The 23,021-nt window shown below is 33.8% G+C and overlaps 2 protein-coding genes across 4 annotated transcripts; one reads left to right on the forward strand and one right to left on the reverse strand.

Annotated features, from left to right (window-relative positions):
- The first annotated feature begins 1,632 nt into the window (after positions 1 to 1,632).
- Positions 1,633 to 11,484, forward strand: LOC114184918 (casein kinase 1-like protein HD16). Its single transcript, XM_028072318.2, has 16 exons — positions 1,633 to 2,154; positions 2,250 to 2,378; positions 2,473 to 2,546; positions 2,675 to 2,744; positions 2,827 to 2,882; positions 3,958 to 4,029; positions 4,166 to 4,260; positions 4,351 to 4,417; positions 4,550 to 4,679; positions 5,571 to 5,789; positions 6,282 to 6,412; positions 7,961 to 8,135; positions 8,233 to 8,323; positions 10,056 to 10,213; positions 10,789 to 10,977; positions 11,049 to 11,484. Exons 1-16 carry the CDS (start codon positions 1,837 to 1,839, stop codon positions 11,106 to 11,108), a joined length of 2,034 nt encoding a protein of 677 aa, XP_027928119.1. The 5' UTR covers positions 1,633 to 1,836; the 3' UTR covers positions 11,109 to 11,484.
- Positions 11,485 to 12,173: 689 nt separating this feature from the next.
- MTR4 (RNA helicase, ATP-dependent, SK12/DOB1 protein) lies at positions 12,174 to 22,221 on the reverse strand. Of its 3 annotated transcripts, none has more exons than XM_028072510.2 (15): positions 22,053 to 22,221; positions 21,715 to 21,981; positions 21,412 to 21,612; positions 20,985 to 21,203; positions 20,575 to 20,913; positions 20,369 to 20,473; positions 18,985 to 19,095; positions 18,227 to 18,477; positions 16,923 to 17,046; positions 15,739 to 16,021; positions 15,489 to 15,643; positions 14,844 to 14,993; positions 14,528 to 14,760; positions 13,727 to 13,991; positions 12,174 to 12,806 (listed from the first exon to the last, which is right to left on the reverse strand). In XM_028072510.2, the coding sequence occupies exons 2-15, from the start codon at positions 21,967 to 21,969 to the stop codon at positions 12,528 to 12,530; spliced, it is 2,970 nt and encodes a 989-aa protein (XP_027928311.1). In that variant the 5' UTR covers positions 21,970 to 21,981; positions 22,053 to 22,221; the 3' UTR covers positions 12,174 to 12,527. The 3 variants fall into 3 exon arrangements, with proteins under 3 accessions (XP_027928311.1, XP_027928310.1, XP_027928312.1); XM_028072509.2 differs by having other exon boundaries at positions 15,489 to 15,661; XM_028072511.2 differs by lacking the exons at positions 21,715 to 21,981; positions 22,053 to 22,221 and having other exon boundaries at positions 15,489 to 15,661; positions 21,408 to 21,612.
- Positions 22,222 to 23,021: the final 800 nt, after the last annotated feature.

Raw genomic sequence — 23,021 nt, forward strand, 5'->3', positions numbered from 1 at the left:
ATACAGAGAAATTTATGAAGAAACAGGAAACCATGGACAAGGAACTCCTGGATCTTCTTTCCCTTCTGACAACGAAGACTCATACCAAATACTTGAGGAAGATCCCGAAGACTTGATTTCTACGGTAGTCTCCAAAAGATGATAGTAAAATGTTTCTTCCTGTGACACAGTAATTTTACTCATAACTGAGTAATAGACTGAAGGGTAAAAACACACAATTCAACTATAGACTACGTCACCAGATGACTTAGACTCTAGGTAACCGGTCTCTTAAAAACCGGTTCAACAAGTTACAGGTTTCAAAATTTCTCTATAAAAGAGTCTTTAAGTCCCTTATGCTGGGCAAGAACTCTCGACCCCTATCTCGCTCTACCTCTGCCTTCTCTCTACTTATCTCTCTCTTGTCTTTCCTCACCTTTCCTCTCTTGTATACTCTGTTTCCAACATAAATAAACGAGGAATTTCAAATCTCTCCCCCCTCCCTCTGGAATCTAAGTAAGTTTTTATGGAGTAGTTTCTTTCTAGGCATCTACGGATGCCTTGAGTAATATTTATTAAAAGATGCGGTAATCATTTAAAGACTTAAAAACATTTTATGTACATAAATTTATTTTTTCTGCTTTTACTTTCCTGTTAGCCTAAAAGTAAGTTTATGAGAGAATATCTAACTAGCTCTGCCAAATTTATATTCTCATAAACTTACTTTTAAAGGTTTTATTGAGAATATATTGGGGAAATGTATTGGGGAATGTTCAATAAAACCTTTAAAAGTAAGTTTATGAGAATATAAATCTAGCAGAGCCAGTTAGATATTCTCTCATAAACTTACTTTTAGGCTAACAGGAAAGTAAAAGCAGAAAAAATAAATTTCTGTACATAAAATGTTTTTAAGCCTTTAAATGATTACCGCATCTTTTAATAAATATTACTCAAGACATCCGTAAATGCCTAGAAAGAAACTACTCCATAAAAACTTACTTAGATTCCAGAGGGAGGGGGGAGAGATCTGAAATTCCTCGTTTATTTATGTTGGAAACAGAGTATACAATAGAGGAAAGGTGAAGAGAGACAAGAGAGATAAGTAGAGAGAAGGCAGAGGTAGAGTGAGAGAGGGGTTGAGAGTTCTTTCCCGGCATAAGAGACTTAAAAACTCTTTTATAGATAAATTTTGAAACCTGTAACTTGTTAAACCGGTTTTTAAGAGACCGGTTACCTAGAGTCAATTAAAATTATTATTTTACTATCATAGAATAAAAGTAAACATATAACACATACTAATAATAGCAAATAACATTTTTATTTTACCAAATATATACAATTAAAATTAAAATAGTAACAGAAAAATGCACACGGAGTCCACTAATTAATTTATTGATACTGATAGGACAATCCAGTAGATAGATACAATTACTTTTATGTAAGAAATGAACAATGAATTATGAATTTAATTTAGTACATCTTTACCATGAATTTATGTGAATGTCTGCTAAATACTATGAATCTTTATGTCCTATGATCAAGTGGGGTCCCCAGTAAATTGGTTTTTCACCTTCGTACTCCTTAATGAAAATTTGCTACATTTGTATTTATTTTTTCTATCTTGAATATTTATTCTTTTATCAGTTGTATTTCTTTTTTCTTTTTTCCCTTTTTCATCTTAATCTTGTATGCTGTACTTTCTTCATCCACCACCGAACCCTAACCCTAATCCTCCATCCATTTCTTCTGTTCTCTCTGCTTTTGCTTTGCAACAATTCCATCTATGAATAGCCAGTCGAAGCTTTCATGAGCATATAATGATCTTAGCGTTGCGAATCGATTGCATGGGTTTGGAGAATGCCGGAGCTTCGTAGTGGACCGCGACGACGTCGTGCTCCGGTTGGTCGTAGAAGCTCGGAACCACCGTCTTCGGGGGGGAGATACGTGAAGACTCGCGCTGCAGTTGCCAGGGAGGCGGCGGCGGCGGCGGCGGAGAGGCCAAGAACTCGTTTGGCGGCTAAACAATTAGAAGAGGAGAAGCCGATCATTGTCATATCCGATCATACGAAGAAGGAAGTTGAAGGCGGCGCGATGGGGGATGAGAGTGGTGGCCTGAGTGCAAACAAGGGTGTTGCGCAAGAAGATGATGCTAACCCAGCTCCTTTCCCGGATAGGGTATTCTATTGCTTTTTAATTACTAAATTTTTGTTTGACCATTATTTAGTGATGTTAATATATGAATACTTATAATACTTGTTTTCACTCCGCAGGTTCAAGTGGGAGGGTCGCCTGTCTACAAAGTGGAGAGAAAACTTGGCAAAGGAGGATTTGGACAGGTTTTTGTTGGCAGGCGAGTTACCGGTGGTAACGACCGTACCGCTGGTCCCGGTGCCACTGAGGCAAGAGCTTATCCTGTTATCTCGCTGTTGTATACATTAAAGAATACTGTATGGCTTTAAGCTGATTGCATGTTTGTTATCTTTCATGTTTCAGGTAGCTTTGAAATTTGAGCATAGGAACAGCAAAGGATGTAACTATGGCCCTCCGTATGAGTGGCAAGTGTACAAGTAGGTGCACTGTTTATTATTATGTTATAAGAAATATATATGTTGTCAATTGCTTTTGATTATGTATAAGGTTTGCGTCGAAGTTAATTGACCTGGGATTTGACCCTTTTAATGGTTTATGTCGAAAGCACCCTTGGTGGCAGTCATGGAATACCTAGAGTACACTATAAGGGGAGGCAAGGAGAATATTACGTAATGGTATGGTCTACACAACAGCCAATTCATATTTTCATCACCAACTTACCTACATAACCTTTTTTTTGGGTGGCTATGTATGCAGGTTATGGACATGCTTGGTCCCAGCTTGTGGGATGTTTGGAATTCTTCAAGTCAGGCGTGAGTATAAGCTAACCTCACATATTATATCTGCTGTGTTGTTTATTGGTGCCGTGTTTTAAAAAAAAACTAGTGTAATTGTTCTTGTGTATTTATTGTAAAGTTTTTATATGGAAGTGAGGTGACCCCTTCTTTAGCTTCATTTTCTTCTACATGCATATACTACTAAATATTAAATAAATATACTAATGGAATGGACTGAAAGAAGTTGGAGTTGCAATAGTTGTTGATGGTCTGTTTGTTGTATTAAATTCTTTGTGATGTCATCTTTTGGTTTTCTTTTATCCAAAAAGTTGGTTTTGTCTTGAGCTAAATTTGATTCCCTTTTTGTTTTTATATAAATGACTACTTAAGTAAATACTTACCGAATTTAACTTTTGATCCATTACATTTATTAATGACGTATATGGTAATATGATGCATATTTTTTCTCTTCCATTATGTATTTTGCCATCTCTATTGCCGTACTTGCTGTGCCACTCTTTTTATGTTATGAACCATCCTTGAACTGCAACCAGCGCACAGTTCACTTATCTTGGTCAATCTTTGAGTAATACTATACAGAGACACAAATGGAAAAATAGCAAAGGCAGTTACCATAAATCCTATAAACTCTCTCTATCACAAGTGATACTTACAAGACTTATTAGTATTCAACCTATAGGTTGCAACAAAAAGTTATTATTGGAATTATGGGTATTCATGTCATGAAGCCCACTTTGAAAAGTTGGAATCCGTATTTAGCATACGTTGTTCTGTTTAGAACCATGAGAAAAATACTCAATGCCAAAACAGTGAAAAAGTTAGATATTATACATGTTTTCATTCTCAAGCTAACCTTTAAGAGAACCTACTATTTTTTAATTTATTACTTCTCCGACAAATAATAACGAAATGTCATTAGGTAGACTGGCTATTCACTAATATGGGGAACCAAATCATTCTTTCTTTTTATTATTATTGTTGAAGCAGTTCGTTTTATTGTTCTTCACTTCTTCCTTCCTTTCTAGAGTGACTAAGTCAATTGTTGTTTATTCTTTGAAGTTTTGTTGACAGCTGTCTTTTGAATGTGTAGGATGTCTGCAGAAATGGTTTCCTGCATTGCAGTGGAGTCTCTGTCAATCTTGGAGAAGATGCACTCTAGAGGGTATGTTCGCAAAGCAATTTATTTTTTATATTAATCCTTTTCTTATTGATTTGTTTGCCATAATCTGAGTGTTTTGATTTGTTATATTGATTATTGGTTTCCAAACATGATATTTGGTTCCTGTTGCTCATTATAGCTATGTGCATGGTGATGTAAAGCCGGAGAACTTTTTACTAGGTCAGCCTTCTACACCACAAGAAAAGAAACTGTATCTTGTGGACCTTGGATTAGGTTAGTAGGTTCAATTCAAGGATGATACACTTCATCCGTATCTGCACTTTCCTTTTTGACTTTTCTTATTTATTAGCACTTGTTTTGCAGCTACAAAGTGGAGAGACACGTCCAGTGGACTGCATGTTGAATATGATCAACGTCCTGATATGTTTAGGTTATCTTTTCTCTTTCAATTTTTTTCTCTTGAATTCATATTATTATTTTATCTTATTTTCTATTATAGCGGTTCTTGTTTCATGGACATGGTTATCAAACTGCTTCGGACTTGCATTTGTAATTTTTGTAGAGGGACTGTTCGTTATGCCAGTGTTCATGCTCATCTGGGAAGAACTGCTAGTAGAAGGGATGATCTTGAATCTCTTGCCTACACACTCATTTTCCTTCATAAAGGCAGGTTACCTTGGCAAGGTTATCAGGTATATACATTGTGAAATAAGTGTTGTTTTAGCAATTTATTTTATTCCAATCATCTCCATTTACAATATCGAGGAAACATTTATTTCATTTCTCCAATTTTGAAAACTATTATATTGAACACTATTTATGTAATAATCTGTATGGTGTATCTGAAGTTATTTTTATTTTGTTTTCCTTGAATTGAATACTGCAGTTCAGTACTAGTTACAACTCATGATTCAAAATTTAGGATGAAGATTTGAATCTCAATTTGATAACCTTGTATGGAGGAGCTTATGAAAGTAACTTAGAATGTGTTCGCATGTTATTTTCAGCTTATTATTTCCATAAGCTCTCAAGCTTATGAAAACAGCTTATAACTTGTATAAAAGTAATTTAACCATATGTCCTCTTCGTTTATAAAAGCTAAAAAAATAAGTGTTGTATAGATGTTACTACCTCCTTTCTCATTTATAAGAAAAAAAATCGTACTTTATATTCCTGAATATAAGGAATTGTGAACTATTTTTACTTCATTTTATTTAGTGATTCTTTTCTGAAATACCTTAACTTTAATTGATGTCTGACTTTTGGTAACATCATAATGTTTTTTTTTTGTTTTACTAAAAGGACATTTTAGAAAGATTATCAAGTGATTAGTTAAGTATCATGCTCTTAACTGTTCTTAATCTGTGTGAAGTTAGTTTTTTCTTGTTATAGATGAGATCAGAGGTTGTACTCTAAGCGTTTAGGTAAGGTGTTTATCCATAAACATGCTTAGTCATATGGTCGAATTTTTATATATAGAATTTATGATTTTTCATTATCCTTTTGCAAACACTTTAGAATGGAGAGTGGTGATTGAGTTTTTCTACATATACTGTCTTAATCTGATTTTCCTTTAATTTTAGGGTGATAATAAATCCTTCCTTGTCTGCAAAAAGAAGATGGGAACATCACCTGAGATGCTATGCTGTTTCTGCCCTGTTCCTTTTAGGCAGTTCCTTGAGATTGTAGTGAACATGAAATTTGACGAAGAACCTAACTATTCTAAGTTAATTTCTTTGTTTGATGGTATGCTTGGACCAAATCCCGCATTGAGGCCAATTAATACTGAAGGTGCTCAAAAGGTATAATCATTACTGTCTGGTTTTAGATTATCTGTTTTTCTGAGTGATCAGTCTTCTATTATTTTTTGTACATGTGTGCGCATGTGTGGAAACTATATGGAACCAAGTTGGGGAATTTTTCCTGTCTACAAACAGAAATTTCTCTTACTCTCTAAGATAAATGTTCTTCTTTTGAAAAGTTAATTATTTAAGTTATATTGTATGGTGCAGTGTGACACAAGCAAATTTTACTAGTAAACCATATCAGGCTTAATGGGCTTGGCTGAAGTTTTAGTAAATTCACCCACTGTCACGCTGACAGCCATTCATCTATGTAATTTGTATTATTAAACAGCTGGTAGTAGAGCATGTGGCAACTCTGTTTGTTGTGGTGCAGCCTCTCCTATAACATAGTGTAGAGTTTTTTTTATGTTTTGGCACTATTTTTATTATCATGATTTTGGTCTGTGTTCATGGTGTGATACTTTTGTTCACTCAAACAAAACGTACCAGGTTGGGCAGAAGAGGGGTAGATTGAATATTGAAGAAGAAGATGATTCACAGCCCAAAAAGAAGGTCCGTTTGGGGGTTCCTGCAACACAATGGATTTCAGTCTACAATGCAAGACAGCCAATGAAGCAAAGGTAGAGCAGCAGTCTCTTTTGTAGGGCCTTCTTTTAATTGAGTAAATAGATATCTGATTTTTTTTTCTTATGCACTTTGCTTAAATTAATATTTTAACAAAATGGTTTTCCAAGTCAAACAAAATGTTTTCTAAGTCAGACAAATGTTTGGTTTAGTTTTACGTTGGCTCAACTCAACCTTTAATTTGATTTCACTTGTTTTTTATCACAGTTTGGCATATATTTATGTACAGGCCCGATTTTAAGTGCATTTTGGAACCCTTTTTGTACTGGAGATTTTTTTTTTTTTTTTTTTTTGTATGCATAAGTTGAGTCCTTCTAGTAGTTGAACTTATGTGAACTAAATTTCTGCTTTACCTTGAAGGCAAAAGTATGTACCAAGGTTGTTAAAATTGGGAGTTTACGTGAATCCTTGGAGGTTCCGTAAATTTGCAAGAGTTTATTTAATCTTGAAAATCATTAAAATATCAATAGTAAATTAATATTCAATATTTTAATTTCATAACAAAGCAAAATAGTAAACGAAAACATCTCAATAGAGTCAATACATTACACCCAAATTTTGAAGGAACAAAATACTATATTATTAAGTTAATTATTATTTAATTTTTATATCATATATTTTTTAGTAAAGCAAAATATTATTTTTAATTTTAATTTCCGTATACCGTCAAGAGTTTATTTAATCTTGAAAATCATTAAAATATCAATAGTAAAATAATATTCAATATTTTAATTTCATAACAAAGCAAAATAGTAATCTAAAGCATCTCAATAGAGTGAACACATTACACCCAAATTTTGAAGGAACAAAATACTATATTATTAAGTTTATTATTTTTTAATTTATATATCATATATTATTCTTTATTTAGTTTGTAATTGCTTGGTTATATTATGTATGTTATGCTTTTAAATACTTTTATTGTTTTTTTTAATTATTATTATTATATAATAAGTAGCAATTCTTAGTTAACAAGTAAAGAATTCATTTAAACCTTTTCTTAACCGACCCACTGAAAAATATATTGGACTTCAATACGATACCAAGTAATCATGACCTGACAATAATGAAGCCAAGACCCAACAAATGTTAAAAAAAAATCACACGGGCCTTAGTTGTGGCCTCGCCCACCAATTTCGTTGCCAATTCCTCGTGTGCAGCTTAACCTAATGCAACTACACTATTAATGCGTTTTAAGGTCAAGTGAAATAATTGTAATAGCCATGAAGTCTCCTTTCAGTAATGCAATTTCTTCATGATATTCACTGTTGATTACACGTGATGCAATTGGTTCTTCAAGAGTGAATTTTTCTCTACTCCACACATCTGCGACTGTGGGTGACTCTTTTAAACGTTTATGCAACAAGTTAGAGATGAATGAGAACCACAAAATCAACTTCCAACTGAAGATCCAACCAAACTTGTATAATATGATGTAGAAATGTAAACTTGTCGAGTTGACTTGTGATTTGGATAACCATGGTGTCTACTGCTCGAGCATTTTTCATGAGTGTGATTTTGACTTCTGAATTTGTTGTAATTAGGTACCATTATAATGTAGCGGATGCAAGATTAGCGCAACATGTGGAGAGAGGGATTGCAGATGGGCTTCTCATTAGTTGTGTGGCTTCTTGTTCCAATCTCTGGGCACTTATTATGGATGCTGGAACTGGTTTTTCCAGTCAAGTTTATAAGTTGTCACCATTTTTCTTACATAAGGTGAAGTTATATGATATAATATAAATCAGGACATGTTCTATAATTTGTTATTTGTTTTCATATGATGAATCTTACCAATGCGACTCTTTCTTTTCAGGAATGGATCATGGAGCAGTGGGAAAAAAACTATTACATTACTTCTATTGCAGGAGCTAATAATGGGAGCTCTCTTGTTGTGATGTCAAAAGGTATGCTTTTTATGTTTTTATGAATGGTTGATAACGGACTATTTATTACCCCCTTAAAATGATGATGTATCTTATTCAATACTATGATTTTTTTGGAATAATTTCAATCAGTGTAGTTAGAATTGTAAGAATCGTATGATTTGAATCTCGATTCGTTACATAATTCCTCCCTAGCGATACACATCGTCGGATGTAAATCGTGTGATTCACTATTTGTTTTGGTTACATGCTATTCATGCCCAAGAAACAAAAAACCGAAAAAAATCAGAAACACATAGGAAAAGAAACTCAGTGAAGATGAAAGTTCATTGGAGAAGATGAACAGCAGGGAGGATGAACGGTGGAGAAGCTGAACATCAGATAATAGAACCCACACAGAAGACAAACAGTAAAAAGAGAACAGGTGAAGATGAATAGTGAGAAGGGAGAGGATGAGACAAGATGAACAGATAAGGGACAGAAAATCAACTTGGGAGAAGATGAACCCATGAACCACAGAAGATGGACATAGGAGGAAGAAGAGTGTGAAGATCAAGCGTTAGAGAGTTCTGAGTAGGCTTTTAAGAGTAATATTTTAAAATATAAAATGCTTTTTCATCTCTTTTTTATTTTTTTATTTATCTCTGACAACTTTAATGGTACCAACATACTTTTATACAGTCATAATTTATATATTATTTTTTATTTTTTTATTTTCTTTTCAATAAAAAATTAATATTATCTCTTAGAAAAGGATAATTATTGTTTAAATTAATATAAAAGTGTTATTATATTTTTTATTTTTTATATAAAATTAGTGCTTTAATATTTTCTTTCTATTTTTTTTTCTTTTATAAGAATTTCTCAATATTATTTATATCAGTGTACATTTATTATATTTTTTATATTTCAGTAGTTGTTATTTAAGGTTTTTTTATTTCATTTTTTGGAAATAGAAAAAAAAATTTAATATACAATTTTTGTTATATTCTTTATTTTTTTTTTATAAAAATAAGTGATTGTTTAAGTTTAAGGATTTTTTTAAAATACATAAAAAGTTATTCACGATTTGAATCTCAATTCAATAACCATGATTTCAACTTGACCGCATATTTAGTTTCCACTTGTTATGACATGCATTTGGGTTTGTCTGTTTTAATACAGTGAGATAGGAGTGAACACTGTGTTGTCTAGTTTGTGGTCTGGGTTAGATTGGGGATTTCAGAAAGAGGTTGAGGGAAGGTTGGGGGTTGCATAAGAAAAGGTGGCACGGATGATCTTTAGTCAATGGAAGAGGGGGTGCTATTGGTGAGAAGTGGGAACTGATAGGTTACTGTGGACAGATCATGGTTTCTTTGCTTGTGCTAGCAGAACATGATGTGAATAAGTAGAGGGTGAAAGATAACTGCTGTGTCTGAACATAAGCGAATCAGTATTTACTATAATATTTATACAGTATTTACAACCAAATTATCAATTTAATACTTGTAGTAGAGCTGTCGTAAACTAATTCAATTACGACAACATTAATGTTTTTCCTTTATTTGCAAATTTATGAGTAAGAGGGAGAATTTAGCCTTACATTGTAAAGGATGAACAACACTTCTTAGTAATGATTGATTGTGTCTTTACGTTGTGAGCTTTGCTTACAGTTCTCTGTGGACAAAGATTTGAATTTCTGCAGATCTCTACTTACAAGCTTTCTCCTGTTGCTAGATCTGATTTTTGGTGATGTGTGGTATAACTTATGCAGGCACGCACTATACACAACAATCATACAAAGTAAGTGATTCTTTCCCATTCAAATGGATAAACAAGAAGTGGAGAGAAGGTTTTCATGTGACCTCAATGGCCACTGCTGGAAGTCGCTGGGGTGTTGTTATGTCTCGAAATTCTGGATACACTGATCAGGTTTGTTGTTCATATTGTACTTCTGTATATGTAACCAAGTTTTTCTTTAATTATTTGTTTTTCTACGTTCTGAATGTTTGTATATTATTGAATAAACCAGAGCTGTTTGTAAATTCAAAGGGCTAGTATTCTCATTGAAATGGGTTGATTTTTGTCAAGAAAATTCTGGCTAGCTTACACTTTCCTGTTTCATTAGTTCCAAGGTTTAGATTTGTCGACAAACTACGACTTTAAGAAACTCTAGTACATTTTAAACATCTCAAGTTTGCTTGATACTGATTTTCTAAGAGCCAATTGGTTAAATTTTATGTGGTTAAGTTAGAGGGGAAAGATATATATTTGATAACTTGTCTCATGTTCGGCCTGATATGCATTCATGCTTTCTGAGAGTCTGGCTCGAATTTTTCTTCTGAAATTAAATTATTTAAGTTGCTTACTCATATATTCATTGCTTTTTCTAGTGGTTATGTACAAAATTCAACTGCTCTTTTTTGATGAAATAGTCTGTAATGCAGTCATTGAATCTGTCACTGGATCTAATACTTGTTCTCTAACTATCCACTTTTCAAATGTAGGTTATTGAACTTGATTTTCTCTATCCTAGTGAGGGAATCCACAGAAGATGGGATAATGGTTATAGGATTACAGCAACTGCTGCTACATGGGATCAATCTGCTCTCATACTGAGCATTCCCAGGCGCAGGCCAGGTGATGAAACGCAGGAAACTCTGCGCACATCTCAATTTCCAAGCACACATGTTAAGGTAATGGTTGTTGAATGATGTAGTTGATGTCGTTTGTAAAATGTTTTAACTTGGGTTCTGTTTGTGTACAGGAAAAATGGTCAAAAAACCTTTACCTTGCTTGTTTGTGCTATGGGCGCACAGTATGCTGATTTGCTTTGTAGGCAAATGCGTACAAATCTTTTTGCGCCACTTCCTATTGGTTCCGGGAGCGATTTTTTGTGATGTATTTTTTACATTCCAAAAAGTCCATTCATTCTGAAATAAATAGGAAGTGGCAAAAGAGATTTAGGATGTTGGATCTAGTATTTTGTTGTCTGTAAAATTATACATTTTGTAATGGCCCAATCATGTAATAACTTGGCTGAGAATTCTTGTATCTATTACAAGTTTCTTGGGGTGGGGAATGTGGCAGTTAATGTATACAGCTTAGCTTTATATGTTACTCCAATATATGTATATGGCTTTTATCAAATTTTTTGTCAAGATTGTTTACCTGACTACTCTTAATAAAACTTTGTATGGCTATTCCCTGTGTATCTTCTCAACAAATGTGATTATGATTCATGTAAAGAATTTTAGAAAATATTTAATTTGAAGAAGTTATAGAATTTCAATTTTAAAGGAACTTAAAATTCTTGATAGTATCTATCTTATCGCTATTAATGTTGATGTAAAAAATTAATATTTATAAATTTTGGTTATCAATTTTTAAGTATGTTTTTTTAGCAAATAGTATGAATTAGTTCTTTTGAACTAAAAATTTGTAATTTAAGAAACTTTAAATTAATCATTTCAATTTCAAGCTTTTCAAATTTTCTGAAATTTTAATATTCTCATTCAAGTGCACCCTATTAGTGATTTTTAGACACCAATTTAACTAAGTTTGTTGGTACAACAATAAAAATGTATTCCTAAAATTGTTACAACTTTTATGTAACATTGTAAGGTACTTTTGTCGAATTGTATTATAACCATGTATATAAATTATAGCATATTCACTTGATAATATTTAAATGACTGCTTATGTAAAATGTATTGCATCTTTGATAGGTTTAATGACTTCTTTTCTTAATCTGCAGGTACAGGTTTAAATATTTTAAGATGAGAATTTGGAGAATAGAATGACGTAACAAAGAAATTTCACTTAACTCATTTCGTGGTTGTGCACATTAATAATCTTTAATTTTCCATTATCAATCTCTAATAACTCGATGTATCATCTAAATTGATTTCCCGCTTTAAATGGACTCTATTTTACATGGATCTATATCGGACAATCGAGTTCAAGCAATCTGTAATCTAAAGGTTGATTTCTTGCTCTCATCTAAACTCACATCTAACTTAATTGAACACTTCAGAGTATTCCCTTCCATTTTCACAGAAGAGGAGCAAATATGTCGTTGAAGTTAAATCTAATACAATGGGTTTATATATTTTCAGGTGTTAGTGGAGATCAAAACCAAGCAGGGTGATTTCATGTAGTTGGTGTCCTTCCACATGATTCTCTGCATTTGCCTCTATCAATGTGCGTTCTTTCGAAATCTGTAATAAATAATTTGAAGAAGGAACTACAAATACAGGGATGCTGCAAAGACAATGTCCCTCTTGATCATGGACACAGCCTCTTCAAACTTTGCCTCAAGTTGAGTTTCCCCAATTGAGTTAGCTGCTGCTATTAATTGCTGAAGGACTTCCTCAAGTCGTCTAATTGCTCTAATCAAACTACCTTCAAAGACTTGAGTGATTTCCATTATCTCATAAAACTTTGAACCTTTCGCCCAACTATAAACAGCCTCCATAATGTCAGGCCTAAACGACTTCACAAAACTCTCCACGTCAATTTCCACCTATTTATTTTCAGAAAAAAGTCAAAGGAAAAAGAACTTGTCAACGCATTTTACAACTGAAAATAAAGAGACACTTCAGAAAGCTACAAGATAGTGAACAGACACACTGAGACGCTTACAAAGTTGAGATAAATCTAGTGTTCAAGGAAAAGCAGTGTGTATTGGACATTAACCAAGGATAAAAGGATATACCCCATTCCTTTTCACAAGTCAGTATATAAAAGTATTCAAACATTAAATATCATTTTCCAAGTCTACCCTCAATCACTAATATTGAAAAGATAAATTAATAAAATTTATAGGATTTTCAAATAAAGGTAATTTTGGAGAGTATTTCAAATATAGGATTTTCATGTATGCGAATTAATTAAAAATGATTTACAATAAGGAATGGAGGGAGAAAACATAATGGCTAAGACAGACAGAAAACTAAGGACCTAACTCAAAATTAGGAGTATCAAAGATGAAAATCAATGATTTTTTAGTTGAAGATGTCACGGTCAGTGGGAGTAATTTGTTAAAAAGTTAAATGAAAAATCAGATCCTGTACCAGGTTAGGAAAGATACCCTCCAAAAGGACTGAGAAAATGGGGCAGAGGATGTACCAAAAGAAGGACGAAAGAGCGCATTTAACCAAAAGGAACCCCATTACGTAAGTATGGACAAGTCCACCATTTTGTCAAATCAAGTGGAACCATAACTGAATATCAGATCAATTTGCATTGGAAAAAAAAATGAAGAGATCAAAATGTCTATAAGGTTTTCCTAGTCATCCATCCTCAAAATTGAACTAACTTGTATAAAACTTTTCTAATTTTCAGTTTATACAATCATTGACCTAGATTTTCCAAAATAAAACCTGAAAAAGAAAGTGTGCATTTAGACGCCAGATATGCAATGCATTATTATTCTGTCATTACCTTGCACTCCAGCTGAAGTTGGGCAACTCTCCGTGCCGTGTCTTGTAATTGCATAAAAAGCAGATCAAGTTCTTCCCGAGGTTTGGCAGCATCCTGAATTTTTTCCTGCCAGACAAAACAAGAGAGGAGAGAAACCATCTCTTCCACCTTTATGTCCTTAAATACACCATTGAACATTAGTTCTGTTAGAGTCAATTCATCTGCACTACTAATTTCACAAGCAACCTTCCCTTTTAACTCGACCACATTGTCACTTGTAACATATCTGCAAGGAAGATCTGACGTGAATATCATTTTCATCAACAAAACATACAAAATTTTCCAAATTCACAAATTGGACTTTAAAAGTTGGCTGTAAGTGATTAAGATCTATTCAAAGTTCTAAGAAATATTCGCCAAACACATATGGAACTGTTGATGTAAAGATGGTTTGGTGTCTTTGACTTAACGAGGTTAAAGCAAAGAAAAGTGATTACAGGCACAAAAGAAAAAACAAATTAGCAAACGGTTATGTACTAACATCCAATGTGTGGCATTTCTTTTGGGGAGGGGAATAAGAAACACTATAAGAAAATAGTAGAAAAGAGTAGAGGATGGCTAATCCAACTTATCGGGGGAATAGAAGCCTTCAAATGACAAAATAGAAAGAAAACAAACAGTTTTTTGTTGCATTTGTGCACAAAAATTGTGATCATATTCCAAGGGAATAATTAATTCTTTTCAGGACTATTAGGTCTAGCAGCATAATAATAGAAAGAGGAAGGGTGGGGAAAAAATAAAGTACTAAAGAAGTTTCTTTACCCGAGCCTCCGAAGAACTCTCTTTCTTGCTTTAAGTTCATCCTTGAAAGCTAAAACAGTAGAAGATCTTAATGTTTTCTTAATGGACTTTATCTTTGCAGTAAGTTCGTGCTTTCTCTGTAAAACTTTCAATTTCTGTTTTAAAAGTGGTGACTTCGCAATTTCATGCTTTTCAAATAGGCTCTCCAAAGCTTCTATCCTACGAGATGCTTTTTTATATGAGCTGCTTTGAATCTGAAAAAAAATTAAAATGGTGATTGTGTTATCAGGAAAGAAAGGGAAAAAAAATCTAATGAATGAATAGATGATCACAATACCTTCATGTCTTCTTCAGGATCTAGAAGGGGCAGTCCTTTATCACCAAATCTAGAAAGAGTTTCCAACACTTTCTTCAGTGTGTTTTCTCGTGCTTCCAATGGCAAAAGATCTTTCGGTATAAATAAACGCAGACTACTTATCGAATTGATCTGTTAACAATAAAACATCAATAATTTATTAATCATAATTAAAAATAATGTATAGATTGGACAGTATGACACACATTTATTAAGACACATTTTTGGTACTTTTAAATGTCATTGGTGGTAATTCCACTTATAGAAGTACGATCTATTCTGCATTCACATTGTTCTGAAGTGCAACTACAGACTACAAATATGGTGGGAGCAATTTTCTGGTTTTTCTATTCCTTTTCAAGTGAAATATGTGTTAATGTGGGTTTGCTATTCTGTTCTCCATGGAGATTCCAAGTCATATATGAAATACTATGATCTCTCCATCTCATGTTTCTTCCATTTTCCACTTGTTCACAATATTACTATTTTTCAACCATAACTAAACCTTCAGATAGATTTGGAAAGATCATATTTTGTTGAAGTGCAATTTCATAAAAAAAAAATCAAAATTTTGAAGTCACAAGCTTGCAGATATATTATATCTGTTAACAATTTAAAAATACTTACCTGAGAGATAGGAACTGAAACGACTAGAGGTTCTCCAGCTTCTTTAAGAGGAACAATCTTAATAGATTTTTTTCCAATTTTATCTTTCTTCACAACACATCTTGTGAGAACATCAACATTGTAAGATGCGTCCTCAGGTTTCACGCTTGCATCATCTGAAATTTTTATTATTACTGTTATGATATAAACAGACTAAATTTCAACATACAAAGGTGTATACAAATCACTAGAAATCATTAAGAATTCTTACCATCAGAAGCACTCTTAACCCTTTCAAAATTAATGACCAACCCCCAAGTCAACTGGTCCTCAATAAAAACGGGGGTTAGATCTTCATCACTTGAAGTGAAATCAAGAGAAACAAGCCTCCCAGGCTGTAGAAAAGGTAAACAGTGCCTTGGAGATAGCACAATGTCACGGACCTCCTTATTTAAATTTCTATGCTGCTCCAGTAGATTGAAATAATCCTTTAGACTGTTTTCTTCTTCAATAACAATTGATTCCCTCTCTTTTTCAAGCAACTTTATTTGTTTCTGTACAGACAAAAAACAGAAAGAAAAGTGATACTTTTTTCTTGATATCATACCCAAATCAACTTAAAATAGAGGCATATCACTGGGTTAACTTTTATTAAGTAGTACTAGTACAGTATTACATCAAGAACAACAATTTAGACCTGAAGCATTGACAAAGAGAGCACCTTCTCAAGATTGAAAGAGGGAAGGATAAAGTTCAGACCATGTGATCAATGAGTAAGATAGATCAAGAACTAATTCAACCAAATGGGATTTAGACCAACTCAACCAAAAAGTTTGAGTCTGACAGGTTTAAAAGACGGAAGGAAAGGGATATATAGTACAGATTGCTATCACAGAAGCCAAATGAGAAGTTCATTTATTCATATGGCATATAGCCCGCGCTTTTGACAAGGGCTTCTTTAGAACCATTGAGCACATCCCGTCCTAAGATGCAGAACATTGTGTTATTCCAATGGCCTGATTTCTGTTAGTTGGGTTGGGAGAGTCAAAGTCAGTAATTTCACAGAATTTGGCAGAGAGACTATAAAGAGATAGGGACAGAAGACCAGCGACATTCTTCCCTGAGAAAGATTGGACTGTGGGTGGTATCTCAGGTTCTTAAAATCCATTTTCGAATCTCCAAACCCGTAGCTAACATAATGAAACAAGGTGTACACATTCTATTCCTAAGATAGGAAATCAGTAAAGACAAATGCGTGATCAAATGGGTAGAAAACAGAGATGATTTGTAATTCTAAGTACTCCACTGTTGTAACCAATAGTAAAAGAAAGAAAAACTTTGTTCTAGGTTAGTGCTACAAATAGCAAATGATCTGCATAACCTCATCACACTACAAAACACCCAACCGTGCAAAAATAACAACTCATATTTCTAGCCTTCATAATTTAAACAAACCTCAAGATCAGGAATGGCACGATCAGCTTGGAACTGAAAAAAAGAATTACGAATCAACTTTTCAGGATCACCATCTTCACACCGCATTTGATTTAAAATTGTGTTGTAGCTTAAATGAAAGGCACTGAAACGCACATGAAGGCCAATGTGAATGTCAGAATAAAGATAATTTATTTATGCAAGCTATAATATGAAAAATAAAAAAATGCTTTAGGTTTTAAACAGTCTCCATTATGGTGGCATTATCTTTTATGCCACAAGTTACATCACCATAACATTCAGATACAATGCATGATTTTCCAATTACCAATAAAACCTATATTGCACTTGGTTTGAGTTACTAAACATCAAGGTCACTCACACAATAAGCTGTCATAGAAAAATAGGGAGTGTAAGATATGTAAGTATATTTCCATTATTATATGATTTTTCATCTGTTACTTGAAGTGATATTCTTTTAATTATTGTGTATGTCAATAAAGGCTTGTAAAACAAGCTCTTTTGCCACAATTCAAGGAACTATCAGAACAAGATGTTAACTCCATTCTTCACCTTTTGGTTTATCTTTCTCTCCTTTAAGAGAGAATTTACCAAGATGTAGAATTAGCAGGTTTTTTAAATGAATAGGAAAACTAATGACTGACAGCATCAGCACGGTCAATAAGTAAAGAGCTCTAGAATGTCCATTCATTAATTTAAAAATGCATAAAGCATGCTTTATTTATTCTATAAAAGAAGAAGAAAATCACTAAGACAGAGAAGATGATTACAAAAAATTAAGAGGATATGATATCCTCCTGAAAAAAAGAAATAATGAAACAAACAATTAGAATAAAGCAAACAATAAAGATTCTTCAAAGTATTTGTAAGACAAACTCTCTCTCTCTCTCACACACACACCATGAGCTTGACATCAACTGGGAGTTAGACGCCTAATCTACCCCAAAGATACTACCCATCAAAATAAATCTCAAGATGCAGGAATTGTCAAAAACACAGCACGCTTTCATCACCTTAAGAAGATTTAAATTTAAGTCTTGTTATAAACTGTCCCTTTAATTTAAACTATGTGCATAAGATAAAAGGCCCCAGACTCTTCCCTAACCTGGCATTCACCAGAAACACTGAAGAGGCTATGCCACTAATAAGTAGTGGATAGTGAAGTGCACCAACAAGAAATCCATTTTGCAAAGTTTCACTATCATTGACACTATATTTCTAAAAAAATGGAAGGGTAAACCCTTATCTTGCAGAGCCTTGAAAGATATGAAACTCTTTAAAATTAAATTAAACCAACAATTTACCTATTTAAACTATCAGCTGCCCCTTTAACCATGTTTTTAGCAGTAGAAGGCTCCATCTTTTCATCAACCATGAGGATACATATCCCACGTTCATCAATGCCTCTTCGACCAGCACGACCACTCATTTGAATATACTCTCCACTGGATATCCATCTAAACTTGTCACCATCAAATTTCTGGACATTTGTGAAAACAACAGTTTTTGCAGGCATGTTCAAACCAATGCTGAATGTCTCCGTGGCAAACAAACACTAAAGAAAAATATTTTTAGTTAGAATTGCAAGAATTCATAGTTTCAACCAAACAAGGATTGTTAACTCTATCAATAATAATAAGACAGAAGAAGAACAGAAAAATATTTGCAATACAATAGTAATCTCAGTAGGTTAAAAATTATGAACAAAACAATTCAGAAAAAAAAAAAAAGAGGATAGGGAACCCCCAACTAGTATGAGATTTAAACTAAACTCATGTGGGTTAACAACAAAAAATAACATTTTATTAAAACACCCACTTTTCGACTTATATAGTTAAATAATATAGGGGTGGATATGATATGATGTCTGCAAACAAATTGCCATAATTGCTCCTAACTAATCAACCATTACCCCTAATAAAATTGTCTACCAGCATGTAGTTATGTTTTTAGCAGAGGTATGTAATTTTATGCCTTTAACTAAGGTATGAGCACACAGATATATCAGAGGTTCATGGACAGATGAAAAAAGTGTCGTATCTCATGATTTCTTTCCACAAACCTTGATTAGCCCTTCTTGAAATAAGATCTCAATCACTTCCTTCAAAATTGGGAGTAAACCAGAGTGATGTACTCCTATTCCACGTTTCAGCAAAGGCAGCATGTTTGAAACCTGAAAATAAATATATAGAAAAAATAAACAAAGGATAAGGATACCTTATAAGTGACACAACATGCAACGACATTGATATTATTGTATTTCTAGACAGTTAGTCAGAAGGCAAAGGTGTTAAGAAAGGACAAGCTTAAATATCAAACAAGTTCTAAGAGGATTCAGCGGCAAGTAACGTCTCCTGCTATAGGTTTTCCTCAACCATAAAATCTATAATTCCCCATAAACAATTTTCAATGTCCTCATTAAAAGTGGAATTTACACTTCAGTAACAACAGGTGAATGACTTACAGTCACTTTACTCTGGTCAGACAGATAGCTATGGTTGGCATGACAAGAATTCAGCTCATGGACTGCACTGACTTTCTTCTTAAACACTTCCCCAAAGCCCACTCCCCTAACCACAAAAAATTCCTTCTTGAAAAAATTATCTATAGATAAAAATCCAAAGCTCCAAGATTATGTGCTCTATGTACAGCAGTGCTTAACTTGAATGAAACAATTATTTGCTAAAGACGAGGCATGTGTTTGGCTCAATTTTTTTGAACAAATAACCACGATTTTGAGACTTTGAGATTTCGAGAAATAAGAAACTATTTCCCTAGCTTTAAGCAAAATCAAACATGCTACAAAGAACAACTATTGTGAAGTAACCCTCTTCTCAATTTTCCATGAACAGTGGATATTCCTGCCTACCCTTGAGCAGTTCTACTTTTATCTACCTAGTTTTAAATACTTTGGCAAATCTAAGGTTAAAAAATATCAGCATACAGTCTTTACATTGTTTGGTGCATTTGGTTGGAGCAGATAAATGGAAATTAAAAGGAATAACATCGTTGGAAGGAAATTTTGATCTGGGCCAGGATTATGTTCTTAGCATGTACTGATTGTTTCAAGTGTGTTGCCATATCCAATTGTGCAAAGCAAAGAAAATGTTGAGTTTTGAACCACAACTACATCAAAGCTTATCCAACAGGGATTTTGTGAAGTTCCCTAATAGTCCAGGCCTAATAAATCTTAAGCCCACTACGCCTTTTGACATTCTTGCTTTCTTAGGGTGCAATAGAACTGATAAATGGAAATAGAGCTTTGTTTCAACTTTTTCCTCACAAAAGAAGGACCCCGAGTTAAAATCAATAAGAACCTCTAATTTTTATTTTTATTTTTTGAATAATTCGAGAAATGAGAAGTGCTAAAACTCAGCAATATGCATATATAGTGGTAATGTGCCCATGAGAAGTAAGGAGAACACCAAGTTAAGGAAGTATCTTGCCTGGGGTAGTTTCTTATCATCATCTGAAAGCATGTCCATAGCACTATTAAATATTTGTTCTATGTTGTCCTTTTCATTATCCCCATTAAGATCCATTTTTGCCATCTACAGATACACAAAGGACATTAGAGATACAGTGGCACATAAGAGATAATGAATAGAAAATAAATAGTTCTTTTGACAATGAACAGCAAGTTGAATTTTACCTGCATTGCAAGAAGCTCACACTCCCTTTTGCTAAAGCTGAACAGTATCACAGGATCATATTGACGCTGAATGATCATTTTCACCATCTTGAATATGTCACTTTCTTCACCAGCTCTACCCAGCACCAAACCCTTTTGCCGCTTGCCGTTCCCTTTTCTCTTATCACCCTCAGTGGTAGGAACAAGAGCATTCAAAGATTTCTGAAAGCTGTCTTCGCGAAACTTACCCTTATCATCCACAACCAGATATAGACCATCACCCCCAGAAGGAAAAATGTAATGTTGAAGGGGTGTTGGTCGGTAATCAGTATAGACAACATGACAAGGTTGTTTATGCACCTGTATGTAAGCAAAAAACATAAGAGAAACGGCACAAAATTAATGTAATAGAGAGCAAATCAATCAACGACCTTTGCCACCCAATCAGCAAATTCCTTGGCGTTGGGGACAGTGGCAGACAGGAACACAAAACGCGAATTCTTGGGCGACAAAACAATACTCTCTTCCCAAACCACGCCTCTCTCACGATCACGCATGTAATGCACCTCATCAAAAACAATCCAAGCCACCTCCCTAGTGATCTCAGACCCTCTGTACTGCATGCTACGCCAGATTTCCGTAGTCATGACCTGAATCAATTAAATTTCAATTTAGAGACAATATATTGGTCCATATTAAGGAAAACTAAAAGCGGAAAAGCGGGCGTAAGGTTCTAAAAACCCGTCAGTCACCACAACACAAGGTTTGTCGGGTGTACATGACCTCAGCATTTGTCCACAACACGTGACAAAACAGCTACGGCAACCGCAATTTAAAACCTAGGAGCAGCGTACCTACCAAACAAGAAGCATTGGGATCAATGGTGACGTCTCCGGTCATCAAGCCAACGTCAGAAAATTCTTCTTTGAATTCTCTGTACTTCTGGTTGCTGAGAGCCTTGATAGGGGAAGTGTAGATGACGCGCTGCCCATCTCTGAGGGACATAGCAATAGCATACGACGCCACCACGGTTTTGCCAGCAGAGGTATGTGCAGACACCTAAGTTAAGTTACACAAACAGCTCCAACAAGTGAGAAAATCAATAATCAAAATACCAAAACAGAAAAGAAAACAGAATGTCGTTTGAATTTGAATAGTGACCATGACGGACTCGCCGTTTTCAAGGCAAGTGATGGCTTGGGACTGAAAGGGATCGAGAGTGAACGGGAACTTCTTGGCGGGTTCTGCGTGCGTTTGAGTGGGCGGCGAAGAAGGGTGGGTGTAACCGGGTGGATATGAGACGTGGTGCACACAATCGTGCAGTGGCCGCGAAGATGAAGTTGAAGGCTCTTCCGGCGACTTTCTCTTCAGTGACCCCATCGTTGGTTGCTGAGTTACTATGCCTTCAATCTGCATCTGCTTCTGCCTCTGAGCAAGTACAGAAGAATAAGGAAGTAGAAAGCATGAACCCTAAACCTAACATAAAGAAATTTCAATACCTGACGGTGACACGAGACCGCAGGGAGAGGGAATGCTACGCGCCGCCACACAACACGGCTTCAATGCCTTCTAATGCGCGGCGAAAGAGGAAACAGTGTTTACGTTATAAAATGTTAACACCACGCCCTAAAATGTTTTTCTAATAAATTAGTATTATTTTCCATGTTAAAGATAATAGGTTAATGTTACTGATATTGTCCATGTTCATATAGTGGGAAACTTTATTCTCTTGTTTAATCTGCAGTATTATATTTAAAATAAATAGGCTTTAATGCAATTTTACTCTTTTAGATTACTTTTTACGAATCAACTAAGATTATTTTAAGAATTTGTAGATTGAATAATTAGAACATTACTAAAATTATAAATTATTAACAAATTTAATCATTAAAGGTCAAATTCACCCATGTACCTACAAATCTATAATTATCTTTAAATGGTAATATATTCCTAGCTCACATTATCTAACGTATTAAAAAAAATGAATCCATGTTATATGATTTGAAAGATTTTGACTGATAAATTTGGAGACACAAAATAATATATTTAAATTTTATGAATATTTTCATTTTTACTGATCAATAACAGATCTTATGAATAATTTTAAGAGACCTAATTATTAAAGGGAAAGTATGTGATAAATGTGTTATATTTAAATAGGATTATAAAAAAAAAAACACATAATAATTAATAGATACTTTTGTGTTTCTGAAAATAAAATTCATATCGACATAATTTGCATGAAAACAAAACACTTAAATTAGTTGTACTAAAATTTTAAAAAGGGTATAACATATTACCATTTAAGTTCTTATATTTCAAACATTATTGTAAATAAATAAAATTGATGAAAAACAATAAAGATTAGTATAAAAAGTATTATAATATGAAATTAATATTTTATCATCGAATGGAACGAGAAAGCGTTTTTTCTTTTCAATATAAGAATTTAATAAAAACAGTAAATA

This window comes from Vigna unguiculata, chromosome 5 (genome assembly GCF_037176805.1).
Source record: "Vigna unguiculata cultivar grain cowpea cultivar isolate G323 ecotype 2 chromosome 5, ASM3717680v1, whole genome shotgun sequence".
NCBI classification, from domain to species: Eukaryota; Viridiplantae; Streptophyta; class Magnoliopsida; order Fabales; family Fabaceae; genus Vigna; species Vigna unguiculata.

Excerpts from the sequence above, each read along its gene's own strand:
- LOC114184918 (XM_028072318.2), top strand. The coding sequence starts at position 1,837 with ATGCCGGAGCTTCGTAGTGGACCGCGACGACGTCGTGCTCCGGTTGGT. Across the intron at positions 4,418-4,549 it reads CAACGTCCTGATATGTTTAG|AGGGACTGTTCGTTATGCCA; the intron begins GTTATCTTTTCT and ends TAATTTTTGTAG. Across the intron at positions 10,214-10,788 it reads ATTCTGGATACACTGATCAG|GTTATTGAACTTGATTTTCT; the intron begins GTTTGTTGTTCA and ends TTTCAAATGTAG.
- MTR4 (XM_028072509.2), bottom strand. The coding sequence starts at position 21,969 with ATGCAGATTGAAGGCATAGTAACTCAGCAACCAACGATGGGGTCACTG. Across the intron at positions 15,662-15,738 it reads GGTTAAGAGTGCTTCTGATG|TAATAATAAAAATTTCAGAT; the intron begins GTAAGAATTCTT and ends ATATCATAACAG. Across the intron at positions 13,992-14,527 it reads AGAGTTCTTCGGAGGCTCGG|ATATGTTACAAGTGACAATG; the intron begins GTAAAGAAACTT and ends TCTTCCTTGCAG.